At 40.4% G+C, this 13,336-nt stretch overlaps 1 protein-coding gene across 1 annotated transcript; it reads left to right on the top strand.

The window, feature by feature from the left end:
• Positions 1–2,844: 2,844 nt before the first annotated feature.
• On the top strand, positions 2,845–12,942 carry LOC129170792 (phosphoribosyl pyrophosphate synthase-associated protein 2). Its single transcript, XM_054758788.1, has 11 exons — positions 2,845–3,012; positions 4,267–4,427; positions 6,696–6,748; positions 7,179–7,245; positions 7,376–7,548; positions 7,812–7,927; positions 8,315–8,370; positions 9,230–9,378; positions 10,951–11,021; positions 11,132–11,278; positions 11,355–12,942. Exons 2-11 carry the CDS (start codon positions 4,345–4,347, stop codon positions 11,511–11,513), a joined length of 1,074 nt encoding a protein of 357 aa, XP_054614763.1. The 5' UTR covers positions 2,845–3,012; positions 4,267–4,344; the 3' UTR covers positions 11,514–12,942.
• Positions 12,943–13,336: the final 394 nt, after the last annotated feature.

Raw genomic sequence — 13,336 nt, 5'->3', positions numbered from 1 at the left:
GATGTAGAACTTATTCAGTGATGAAGGAAAAAGGAAAAGAAAATAAGGTCATAACAAATAAGTAGAAGAAATACATACATAGAAAATACAATACAAAAATAAATAATAAGTAATTAGATTTAGGATTAGGTGGTTTACATAATGTACGGTATACAGTGGATCCCTGTATATTCACGATTTAGAATTTGCAATCCCACAAATTCAATTTAAAAAAAATCAAAACATTATTTTATTTGTGGTAAAAACCCACCTTAATCTCCATATTTACGCTGTTTATTGGTAGAAAACCCATCTCGATTGCCCTACATTGGTCAAACTTGAGTTTCACGGAAAGTAGTCAGGGGCAAACTTCAACATGCTTGAGGTGTTGTTGTTTATATGCAGCTAATCAGCTTGATATTTACAACCTTACTCACATATCACAAACCAACAGGAGCTTATGCCCACCTCACTCACACTGCAACCAAAAAACAACAAATAGCACATGCGGAGCACACAATGTAACTGTGCCGTACGGACTATACTATACACATGCAAAACTATTTCATGCTCATTTATAACCCGCAAGGTATGCTGGGTAGGACACATCCCCAACAGGAAGCTACCAAGCATTTTTACATAACCCTCACAAAAAGATCTGCGCTCCTCAGACAACATGGCACTATCATCGAGAAGTATAAAGCCAACTGGTCTGCTGTAAATCCACATTGGTTATAGTCGTACTGCACCATCTATTTCCCTTAAGCATTTCCTTTGTGGGTCTCTTCTGTTGTGCCGATTTGCAGCTGTGTTTTGGAGTTTGTGTTTTAGTTGTGGCCATTTGTAGTTGTGCTTCTGCCTTGGCGTTGGTGCTGCGGCTTTTGTAATTTGTGTTCACTTTTGCACGATGTTGAGTTTTCCCAGCCACAGTAAAATCACGCAACATGACATTGTTTCAACAGTAAAAGATGTACCTGAAAAAAATCTAATTACATTCAGTACAATCATTTTGCAATTGAAATACTGCTTTCTATTAATTATCAGATAAATGTTGAAAAGGCAGGAAAAACAGCACTGCACCATCTCCTGGATCTAGCGGGGCACTGCCCCATCACCCCATAATACTAAAATACAGATCAAATACAAATCTGCATGTAGCCAAAATCCAAACAAGTTACTTTGCTCTGTGCAACCACCCACCACAATGCCCTCTTCTTTGTGTGTGTGTGTGTGTGTGTGTTCAAGCAGTAGGCAGTATGCAGGGTTTAGATACTGTTCTCTGCCGCCTCCACATCCAGCAAGTTATGTAAGAATGCAAAAAAGTGGAAAATGATACAGTGGGACTATACATTTGTCTCAGTTAATTTTAATTTCAGCTTTCTTACTTACTATTATTTAAAACAAGTAGTTACTTTATTGTACTATAGCTATACCTGCACTGCAGTAGTAGAATTGCTACGATCGGCTAAAGCAAAAACAATAATGTAAAGCCTCGATGAAACCTTTTATGCGAATGTTTTGGTGCAAAGCCGCATGTTATGTTACAGCTATATTACAATATTTCAGAAGATGAAATAACACAACTACGTGACTTGCATCTTCAGTTATATGGGGCTAACGACTGTCCATATTGTATGTTCCATGTACAGTATATGTATTTTTTATTATTGACATTGCTCTTTACTGAAGAAGGGACTCCTGGTGGCGTATGCATTGAAGTACACTGCCACCAAGTGGTCACTTTTGCAGTACACACCTTTTGGAGGGAATTTGAAGCCATAGAGAAGCACAGGCATGAATGTTACATTGATTTTGGCCTCTAAATGGTTTATTATAATGTACATAATGGATTTGAAAAACAAGACATGGATGCACAAGTTTGAATTAATTTAGGATTTCCGCTCATTTAAAGAGGTTAAAAACGATATATACAGACTTAAAGGTACATATATTCACCGAGCAAATACTCTTTGTGTATCCTGAACCACGCGCTCCTCAATAGGCATCCGTGGGCCACATCTGGCCCACAAAACATCACCCACATAATGAAACCATTCAGTCTCATTAGAGAACTGCTCATTTATGCAGTACTTCCTATGCTCTGCAGGGACCAACAGCAAGGCGCATGTGTCACAATGTATTTGTTCTTTCATTTTGACAGAAAATTTGTACTGCGTGCAGTTCTTCTAAACCTTAATATTATCTGATCCTGCAACAATATATTCCAATTGTGAAATATAGTAATTTGTATTAATTATCAGATATACGCTGGAAAGGACAGGAAGACCAGCACCATCTCCTGGTTCTAGCGGGGCACTGCTGCATCATAATAGGATAAAACAGGCAGCTCCTTCGCCAAAATCTAAGTGTAAAAACAACAGTGGTAGACCTTTTTCATTTACAGTGTTACAATTTTGTTATTGTTGATCTTACGGTAAATTCTGATGATTGTTTCAATATTATATTGAAGCATTTTATTGTTTTTACAAAACAGTATTTTACCAGTTATTTAACATGAAAATACTTTAAGAATAACTACACAACTTTTTTTTTACAGCATATAAAACAATACTCCTGTAGAAATTAGTATTGTATTAGTATAACAGTATTATGTACTCATTCTCTCAAGATTTTCTGTATTATTTTAATCATTTCCACCCCGCATAGGATGTGTGTTGTATATCCATTCCATCCTGTAAAAGAATGGCTCAAATAAATCAGTAAGGGTCCATTATGAATGTGACGTTCAGGCCAAAACTGTAAAGTTTGGTTACTTTTCTAAAAGCATTTGAGGTCCCGAGGCGGATCAGGTCGTGACTCTCCGAGGAAGGTATAGTTTACGAGTTTGCCTGAATGCATCTCCAGACCTTGCTTGTTTCCATTGTCTCGCCTGTGATTGGGCGAGCTTGGACGTCCTTCCAAACTGATCGGCACGAGCAGATGGAGTAAAGGAATAGGCTAAAAGGGGAAAGTGCTGCTCGAACAATCAAACCCTGTTGGTTGCGAGACTGTAACCGAAGCCAACACAAACTGGTAAGAAGTTTAAATAAGCTTTGTACAATTTTCATAGTCGTTCGTCTCGTGGTCACTTGCTTAACGATCTATGGGCTATCTCTGTGACGCATTCAAGAGCTTCGACACGGCTCGATTCGACTCTAGCGCGTGTTGAACGTTAGCCAACGCACATATTGTCGCTGTTACTGTAACTGATTTAAAATTGTAGGATTTCCCCATTTCAAACAAGTTGTGCAAGCATGCCTGAACGCCCTGAATCTTGCTACATATGTAACTAAACGTATAACGTAAACGGTAAAATACGGTTGCTATGTAGCTAGCTTAGCACCAGCAAAAAGCTAATCGGGTGCCTGTGGTAATGAATTAAGATCAGTAATTTGTTAGCACGAGACGAGCACAATATGTCACTAAGGGTAGTCACGAGGTACACTTTTCGTGTCACGTAATAGCCAATATCCTAAACGCATATGTAGTTACATAAAAGCAGTTTGGAATGTTCGTGCAATGTTAACCTCTCAATGAACAAATTAGTAATATCAATGTATGTTTGAGTCCCGCGTTAGTGACTAGGCATGATTAGAATGTCAACTTAAAATGTACATTTTAGATTTAAATTTAAATAGCCCCAGGAGTGTTTTTTTTAATATATACATACATATATACACAATTGCCACTGCCAGCACCACACAGCCATCCAATTTAATTGACATATCTTCCTCTTCGTAAGAAAATGCAAACCCAAGCTGCCTTGCGCACTGTGTGTTTACGCAGCAATGTCCAAATGCTCCAAACACCAGAGTTGATCCAAAACCACAAACACACTAATGTGTGTTAAGAATGAGAGTGATGCCATATACTGTACAGAGTTGTCATTGTCAATCTACACAGATAGACCCATTATGATGTGTTTGTGAGAGAGTGAACAGGCAGTGTCAAATCTGTCTATGCGGGCCAAATTTTGTTTGTGGTGGACCGCGCAAAAAAACATAAATGTCTGGAGAAACACTGGTCTTAAATGACGAAGGTATGATGCGAAAATGAACTGTTGTGTAACATTCTTCATAATTATGACCTTAAGGATACTTGTGGAGATGTTGCTATATAAAGGTGGTTACATTTTAAATTGTTGCCAAACATGCATGCATGTATGTGTTGTGTACATAAAGTTACATAACAGCTTAGTTAAACTATGATAGGGACATAGCAAGCCTGAGAGTTACTATATACTTGTTTAACAGCAACGAAGTCTTTGCTCCGCCCTCTCTCCCGCAGGAAGGGCTCAGTGCAGCGTGGGTGCCCAGGGATCCACTGCCTGAGTGTGGGGAGAGCAGCGGCCGAGACTCCAGAGACATGAACCACACCAAGGGTGGCCTGGTTATCTTCACCGCCAACTCGCACCCCGCGAGTCGCGAATTGGGCAAGAGGATTGCAGAGTGAGTACATGACCATTTTCTCACGCACACAATTAGGCAAGTCGAGCTGAGTCATGCAAAAGCAGATCTGTCACCTCATTAGAGAGAAGGCAGCCGTTCATTGATGTTTCCTGGCCACAATGCTTGATTATGTTGTTTCCACCTGAATTACCGCTTACGTGTAGATCAGCACATGCAGTGTTTACAGTGCAGCTGACCACAACCACTCACAATTGTGGCAAAGCTTCACAAACACAGTGATGATGCAGAAAAACAAGTTTCCTGCAGGTTGCTGTCAGAGAGCTAGTCGTAAAGATCCAAAATTAACATCCTAACAAAAGGTTATTTTTGGCATATTTGGGTTTCTTTGTCGACAGTTCAGCACCGTCAAGGACGTTGCCTTTGCTGTGAATGTTTATAGAACAACTCAGGTGTTTGACTTGGCGCCTCAGGTGCAGATGCTGTTTTGTGTGAACAGTTAACACAAACTTTACAAGCTGCAGCCTGACCCTGCCGTGTGTTTCCCAAGAGGAGCAGCTTGACAATTACTGCATGTTGATCTCAAAATTATTTTCCTGTCCAAATTTTGAGTTAAAGTGAACTTCAATACATGAAGTGGATATTTTCTGTCTGAAAATGACACAAAAGACTGTTAAAAGATTAACAACAAATATTTGCCAGTTTCTGCTAACTTACATATAGAGGTGGTCCTCGGATATAAGTCGAGTTTCAGTGCAAGTCGGAAGTTATACGTACCTAAATTACACCTAAATGAACTCCTACAAGTCACTCACACTGTACACAGAACACATGAAGTGCATTATAAAGTACAGTAATAAAAAGATTAAATTCAAGAATGACATGAAACAGTAATAAAAAGACAGCAACTCCTTACTTTTAGCCCTGTAGTGTGTCTTTCTACTTCTTAAAATATTGTCCCATGCTGGTCTGTACGAATAACCTCTTCTTCCCCCAGGGCTCACGGAATCTATGACCCACCCCTCTAGCATTCATTAGCATTCATTAATCTTTATCTGTAATGATGGTCGCGGCGGTCGATTTAGGCCAAAAAGAGCGGCCAATATTGGTGGGCGCTTTTCCTCTCTCTGAGCTTTTTATGAAGTTCATTTTCACTTTGATTTCCTTTTCTTTGGCACACTGCCTCTTGGGAGACAGAATGAAGTCCAAAAAGTGAACTAATAAGTAGTGGTGTCACAAGATTTCCCGTTCAGAAAAAACAGTCTCGTGGGCACCAGGCCTGGGATGATGATAGGATGATGATGAATCAATTTATCACACACATTAAAAAAAAAGAAATTAAAATGATAATTTTCCCTGCCTGAATATATAACTATGTGCATGCGTGTCTGTTTTTTACGCGGCACATCATGAACGGAGTGAGTGCAGAAGAGTGTAACATTGTAGAAATTAAATTAGTAGATAATGTCATATTTTGTCATTGTACTTTTCTCAAAAGTCATGTTAAAATCTCGTCTCACCTCGAGACCCAATTTTTTTTTGCATTGTCTCATCATGTCTTGTGAACTAAGTGTCTCGTGACACTCCTACTAATAAGCGATGTTATTCTTCCTCAGTGTTTGTATGCAAGCACACTCTGTATTCTTGTGCAGCACTTGGTGTCTATTTGTCGACTGGCACATGCTGTAACTAGTTCTCGAGCGAGTCTTGTGTTTAAAAACCAAAATTATATTTTTAATTCATTTATGTTAGAGCGTTCTTAACCATGAAATGTTGGTACACAACTTTACTCTAGAGAAGGAATGTGTATCAAAAACTACAATATAATCAGGAGATGCGGGTTTAAATGGTGCAAACAATAGGAAAACAGGAAAGACACATTAGACTGGACCAATAAAGATGGACAAAAATGTCAAATGTTCCAGAATTACATTCTTTAGACAGACGAAACCAAGGTCAACTTATATCAGAATGAGGAGAAGAGAAAAGCAAGAAGGAACAGCTCATTATCCAAAGCCTACCGAACTTGGTGTATATGATTATACTCTCTGCACACATTCAGCCGAATAGCAACTGAAGACTTTTTGAAAGATCGTAAATTGAATAATCGTCAGTGGCCAGGTTTATTGACTGAATACAACAAATGTAAGAGCAGCAAAGGGGAAAGCAGCCACTGTGGTGGTGTAAAGAGGGAAAATTATAAACGGTCTGTGTCCGAATACTCGGGCTAACTGTATTTATTAATAGTTTACACATCTACTATTGTTTGTCCTAGAATGTCAAACGCTTGTTGATGTTTTTGTCCCTCAGGCGATTAGGGGTGGAGCTTGGCAAAGTACAGGTTTACCAGGAAGCCAACAGAGGTAAGCTAATGTCTCACTAGGAATGTCTCCTTGTGTTGTGGTAGATGTTTACTTCTCACATTTCTAAAACCTGTTTTTTTTTTTGCATATAATGCTTGAATATTTAAAGCTAAACCTGATGTTTCTTGGGATGTTCTTCGAAATCAAAATGTTTTCAATAGTCAAAATATGCTGACCAAGCTCTTGAGTCCAGTTGTAAAATGAATATAAACTCTGCTTAAATGGTCAAAGTTTGACTACCTTGGCTTACACATGGCTTTAGCAAGGGAATGTTTTTGTCCCAAACTTTGTATTATACAAAGTAGGAGGCATATTTTGGAAACACTGCATTTTCACACAGTGGGGTTGTGTGTTTGTGTGATAGGTGCCACCTACTCATGGATCCGAAGGCTTTGCTGTTATCTTCTCATGTCCTCTGTTGTTTCCATAGAAACGCGGGTGCAGATTCAAGAGTCCGTGCGAGGGAAGGATGTGTTTGTGATTCAGACAGTGTCCAAGTAGGAATAAACTCCCAACTTAATTTCAGCACTTTATTCCCTGGATACATTTTACCAATAATGATGTATTTTCTTCCATCTTTTTATGTCCTCCCTACTGTCTTCTCTTTGAAACTCTGGGCTGCACCAGAGATGTGAACACAACCATCATGGAGATGCTGATTATGGTGTATGCATGCAGGACATCTTGTGCAAGAAGCATCACAGGCGTCCTCCCGTATTTCCCATACAGCAAGCAGTGTAAGATGAGAAAGAGGGGCTCCATTGTCTCTAAGCTTATTGCCTCCATGATGTGTAAAGCAGGTGAGTGTGAGAGGGTTACTTTGTGGCACTAGAGAGACAAAAGTAAACTTTTAAGCGAATGTGGACAGAAGTAGTTTGAGCTCAATGTGTCTTTTTTTATGTTCAAACTTCTAACTTCCTAAATTTGAGTGTTGGATCTTACTATGTTGTTGTAAGACTAAGACTTTGCACAGAAGGCCATCAAATCGAATGCATAATCTGTAACTCCATTCCAACCATGTGGTCCGTGTGCAATATTAATGTTGTCAATATTACTCGTGTAGGTCTCACACACCTAATCACTATGGACCTACATCAGAAGGAGATTCAAGGCTTTTTCAACATCCCAGTGGACAACCTGAGAGCATCGCCATTCTTGCTGCAGTACATCCAAGAAGAGGTAACGGCACACATCCGCCAAATGCTTTCATCATGACATTGTCTTGTGTGACCCATCGTAGACTGAGGGCACATTTGCACAAGGTATTTAGTTGGTAGTGGGCTTGGGCACGCTTGACACCTCAGTTAGTTTGACTAGAGTGAGCAGTCCAGTGTGGAATCAAGCGCAGTACAGTTTCCTGCAGGGTTGAGGGAAGAGGTGGGCTTGTTTTAATACACTAAAATGGATGTGTCCATGAGACTCACTCAGTCCCAACTTTAATCAAAAGTCATATATCCTGATGCTTGCTGCTACTAAAGCATTTGATGAGCTTTGTTAGATTCACACAGTGCCTTCCTTATGCCTGCACACGTGACACTATTTTTGTTTTGTCTTCTGACCCTCCAGATCCCTGACTACAGGAATGCTGTGATTGTGGCCAAATCCCCTGCATCTGCCAAAAGGTTAGTTCTTATTTTCGGAACTGCACAGACTATATTAACTTCCTTAACTATATTAACTACAGTATATACTGTTCATCAGATTATTCTCATCCAGCTGGTCATCTCGCTGCTGTAATCAGATTTAGGAGTTTTTGGTCATTGTGGTTGTCGTGGTCGTTACTGTGTTTTCTGCTCACACAATACAATTGGTATACTGATGAGGGACCATTTACAGTACATAAGAATTATATAAGTTTATAATGAATGTGATTTTTAAAAGGGTTGCCCATTTAGGCTGTTTGACTACAGAGTTTTGGACCCTATAAATGCTTACATTTGAAATTAGTCTCAAGCTTTTTGTACCAGATGTCATCTCATTGCTGTTTTGATTGTGACATTCTTGTACATGCCAGAACACATGCACTGTTTACACTGTATGCGTTACTTGTGAAATTTCAAGGTTGGTGGGTCTGAAATTAGACGATGACACTGCCCTCAATGGTTTGTTTGGTTCTTTCTCCAGAATGGAAATACAACATACATCTGTAATGATTTTTAAAAACAATAATTAAGTGCAACAATGTTACATTTATTTTGTATTTTCCCTCATTTACACAGTGAAAATTATCTTGTACATACAGGCTCAAATACAACCTTTTTTTCTCACTGAGAAGTTTAATGCCCAACACTCTGTTCTACCGCAACGTCATGTTAAAAACAATTGGCTCTGTCTGACAAGTATTAGTATATCGCACCAGAATTTTTTTCAGAATGAGTGTTCCTTGCATGTTCAGTGTCAGGTGTTACCTGAGCAAGCAAAAGCTTCAGTTGAAGAAGCTCAATTTGTTCTAAACAAATGATTTGTCCACTTGGCATGCAGGGCCCAGTCATTTGCTGAACGCCTGCGTCTTGGTATCGCAGTGATCCACGGTGAAGCTCAGGATGCGGAGTCCGACCAGGTTGACGGACGACACTCCCCGCCCACTGTCAAGACCACTGGAGCCATCCATCCCAGCATGGAGATACCACGTATGAACACTAATACATTCATTGCAACTTGTGTACGACTTCTAACTTAGACCATTGCTTAAACAGCGCCTCAGCTCTAATAGGCGAGTGTCTATTACGATTTCTTGCCCAATAGTCTGCATCACATTTTTCCTCCTCTCGTTCTCTAAAATCTCCAAGTAGCCACAAAGCTTATTGGGACAAAAAAAACAACAAGCCATGACAAATAGGTTGAAAAGTAACAAATCATCTAATTAAATATACCCATCCATCCATCTTCTACCGCTTATGCTGTTCATGGAGCCTGTTCCAGGGGACTAGAGGCGAATGAAGGACTGCACCCTGGACTGGTCACTAGTCAATCACAGGACACATATGGACAAACAAGCATTCAGACTGTCACGCTGCCTGCAGATGAAGTCAGGCGAATCAACCACGAGACCATCTCTAATTAAATACACAACATATGAAATACACATTGTCCTGAAGCCGTGCGTGCGGCTAGTGCAAAATTGCATAGATGTACTGTAACTTTTCCAGAGCACTCGCACACTACAAAATGTGTAAATCAAGGCCAAATGCTATATGCCCAGCGATTGGCTGGCGACCAGTCCAGCGTGTACCCTGCCTCTTACCCAAAGTGAGCTGGGATAGGCTCCAGCATACCCCTGCGAAACCTAGTGAGGACAAGCGGCATACCGGCGTACCACAAGCTACCCAGCGTGCCCTGCAGCGAAAATATATGGGTGTAATTTTGGCACGGATGTTGTATGTAGACATTTATTTGTATGCCCACATGTTGCAGTGTGTAGTGTGTGTTGACCTATTGTGTTGTTTAAATCGCTTTTTTGTGCAAGCTACAGATTGCATCTGACTGACTAGTTCCAGTGTGGGTCAAGCGTGACACAGTAGTGCTGCAAGTCATGGTGCCAGCTACAGCTTTGATGTTAAAGGTTTAAACGCACAGTGGGCCGGATTACTGCGGGTCACAGTTTGCCTGCCCTTGAAATAGACACTTCCTTCTAATAAGTGCCAGGTTTTCTCTGTCGTTGAGTAAATAAACATCCATGGCGGCTACTTGAGCACATAAGGTACATAAATAGGTTTTCACACGACCTGGAAAACGACTGACCAATTTTCCAGTCATGGAAAACCTACAGAAAATCACAAAAAAGTTTAAATGTCATGAAAACAGTGACGTTATCCTGGAAAATTATTCATCCTCCTCCTGCCTTGTGAATGTAAAAGGGTTTAATGTTAAGCGCATGCTGTTGTCACCTTATCTTCCTGTCAACATTAAGGCACAGTGCTTCTCTGCCTCTAACTGGCACAGTGCCCCACGTGACACTACCAGCCAATCAAATCTGTATTTCTGCTCAGAGCAGTTCTGCAACCCAGTGCTTCCAATTGACTTTGTTGCGAGGTTTTGCAACTTTTCAGACCCCGTTGAGAAGTTCTCAACGGGTGTCTAGAGACAAAACTGGCAACTGTAGGTTAAAAAGTGTAATGTCCTGGAAAACAATTCTGGGAAAAATTGGGACCCTTGATCAAGAAATGAAGGCAAGTTGAAATGTCTCTCATTTTCTTTCCCAGTGTTGATCCCTAAGGAGAAGCCTCCCATCACTGTGGTAGGAGACGTAGGAGGCCGGATCGCTATCATCGTGGTGAGAGATGGTCTTGGACTTAATAATCCTTAAGCTAATGTAGCCAGGACAAAAACAGGCAACTCCTTGCTACATAGTAGATTAGCATATCATATCTGCTCGTCCTTCAGGATGACATCATCGATGATGTTGACAGCTTTGTGGCAGCTGCTGAGACGCTGAAGGAAAGAGGAGCCTACAAGATCTTCATCATGGCAACACACGGCATCCTCTCTTGTGACGCCCCCAGATTCATAGAAGAGTCCGCCATCGACGAGGTCGGCGCCTGACCTCAACAGTGCTCCTAATTTCTCTTCATCTCCTCTCATCCTTCTTGTCCTCCAATTTTCAAAGGTGGTGGTGACCAACACGATCCCTCACGAGCGGCAGAAGCTCCAGTGTCCAAAGATCAAAACCGTGGACATCAGCATGATCCTGTCGGAGGCCATCCGCCGCATCCACAACGGCGAGTCCATGTCCTATCTTTTCCGCAACATCGGCGTGGACGACTGAAAATGTGCTACACACACACGGAAACATGCACACTGTTGCATGCCATTTGCCTTGTCAGACCTCAAAGCGTGCACCGAACGCGCGCACACACACACACACACTGATGTAGAACTTTCTTTGTTGTTCATATACTTGTAGATGACTGCATACACACTGATTTATGTGCTTGATGCAGTCCTGTCTGTCCTCATGTTTCTTATTTCTTCTTTAGCTTCCTCTACATGATGTTTTTGTGTTTGTAGTGTAATACGAAGGATTCTGTTTTATGTTACAGCCAAATTTTAACGTTTATTCATTAATAATCAGTGGGCAGCCACATTTTCAACACATCTTCAGTGTTTGAGGGATCCTATTTATTTTTAAAGAGAGCCACTCCGAGGTGCTTGAGGTAGCTGGGTTCAAAGGTCATACTGTATTAGTTTTCTCCGTTTTTGTCAGCACTAAATCTTCTTGCTGCTAAATGGTGATCATTTTGTTGCACCTCACCATCTTTGCCAGTTTTCTAGCTAATGTTGATGGTTTATGTCGAGGTCGTTATTAGCAATGAATGTCCCTAAGGGAAGATTGTACTGCAAGCATGCCAGTGCCTTTGGACAGGACACTCGCAACATCCACGCCTTCACCGGCTCGTCCAAGTCATTCAGGAAGGATCTCGAAATAAATCAGGTTTTTGACTACTTTTTAATTATGATTTGACAAGGACCCTGCTGCTTTTACATTTCTGTTGAATTTGTGGCAAATTGATAGGCTACTGAGAAGGAGTCCTTGGAGCTAGTGTTTGTGTGTTACCATAGTTACAGCTGGTGTCAAACCTCTTATTTGCTAAAGTTGAACTGGAACAATCGTGTGGTGTTGTCTTTTGATAACCTGAGTGTGTGCCATTATCTATTCAGTTACCTCCTTGTGTCTATTTACAACGCCACCAAGGTGGTCAAAGTTCCAGGGAGATGTTGATTCCTCTCAAAAATCCACCCAAGTAAATATTTGTAAAAGCGAGTCTGATAATACATTTGGAATGTGCATTATCATCATCGTGTTTGAATATTGTCATTGTATTCTCAGGGCAATGAAATGAATCAATCGCCTACTGGACTGTTCAGGGTGTAAGACCTCTGATGGAAACTGAAGAAACCTGCTCGGATGAGAGTCAAAAGGTCTTCTAAGCCAACCTGAGCAGTCCAGTTGCGATCAATTCAGTGCCCTGAGAATCATCATCAGAACACTTGGAGACTAATGAAGTTTGCCCAAATGCATTCTACTTGAGTTTCATTGAAGAAATGCACAGCGAGAAAGCAAACTGTTTTTTTTTTCTACCAAACAAATTGACTGAAGCAGGTCTTTGTCACTTTGCCACGAGTTCCAAAATGTTTTGTATTTATTTTCAGCCCTAACTATGAATAAACATAAAAATAAAGACTACGTTGTTTTTTTATGTGGGGTTTGTCAGTCATATCATAGACATACAGTACACACTGGTCATATCTACAAACACAGCGTCTTAATGGATCATATTACAGTACTTGTCACAGATTCCACATTTCTCTTTGAGCTCAAAAGCAGCATACTTGCCTCTCAGTGAATTTAACAAGTCTAAAGTGTAGGAGAATACAACTTATCACAATAATGAAATATTACACAGTGGTGTGAAAGTGTTTGCCCCCTTCCTCATTTCATTTTTTTTTTTTTTTTTTTTTTACATGTTTGTCATACTAAATGTTTCAGATCATCAAGCAAATTTAAATATTAGTCAATGACAACACAACTGAAGACAAAACTGCAGTGTTTGAATGAAACTTTTTATTAAGGGAGGAAAAAAAGCCTTA

Source organism: Dunckerocampus dactyliophorus, chromosome 18 (assembly GCF_027744805.1).
Source record: "Dunckerocampus dactyliophorus isolate RoL2022-P2 chromosome 18, RoL_Ddac_1.1, whole genome shotgun sequence".
Classification (NCBI taxonomy): Eukaryota; Metazoa; Chordata; class Actinopteri; order Syngnathiformes; family Syngnathidae; genus Dunckerocampus; species Dunckerocampus dactyliophorus.
This window is presented reverse-complemented; position numbering and strand designations above follow the sequence as displayed.

Bases quoted from the DNA above. Each gene is read 5' to 3' on its own strand.
- LOC129170792 (XM_054758788.1), top strand. From the start codon at position 4,345: ATGAACCACACCAAGGGTGGCCTGGTTATCTTCACCGCCAACTCGCAC. The intron at 6,749-7,178 runs GTAAGCTAATGT...TTGTTTCCATAG, and splicing joins TTACCAGGAAGCCAACAGAG to AAACGCGGGTGCAGATTCAA. The intron at 7,246-7,375 runs GTAGGAATAAAC...GGGCTGCACCAG, and splicing joins GTGATTCAGACAGTGTCCAA to AGATGTGAACACAACCATCA.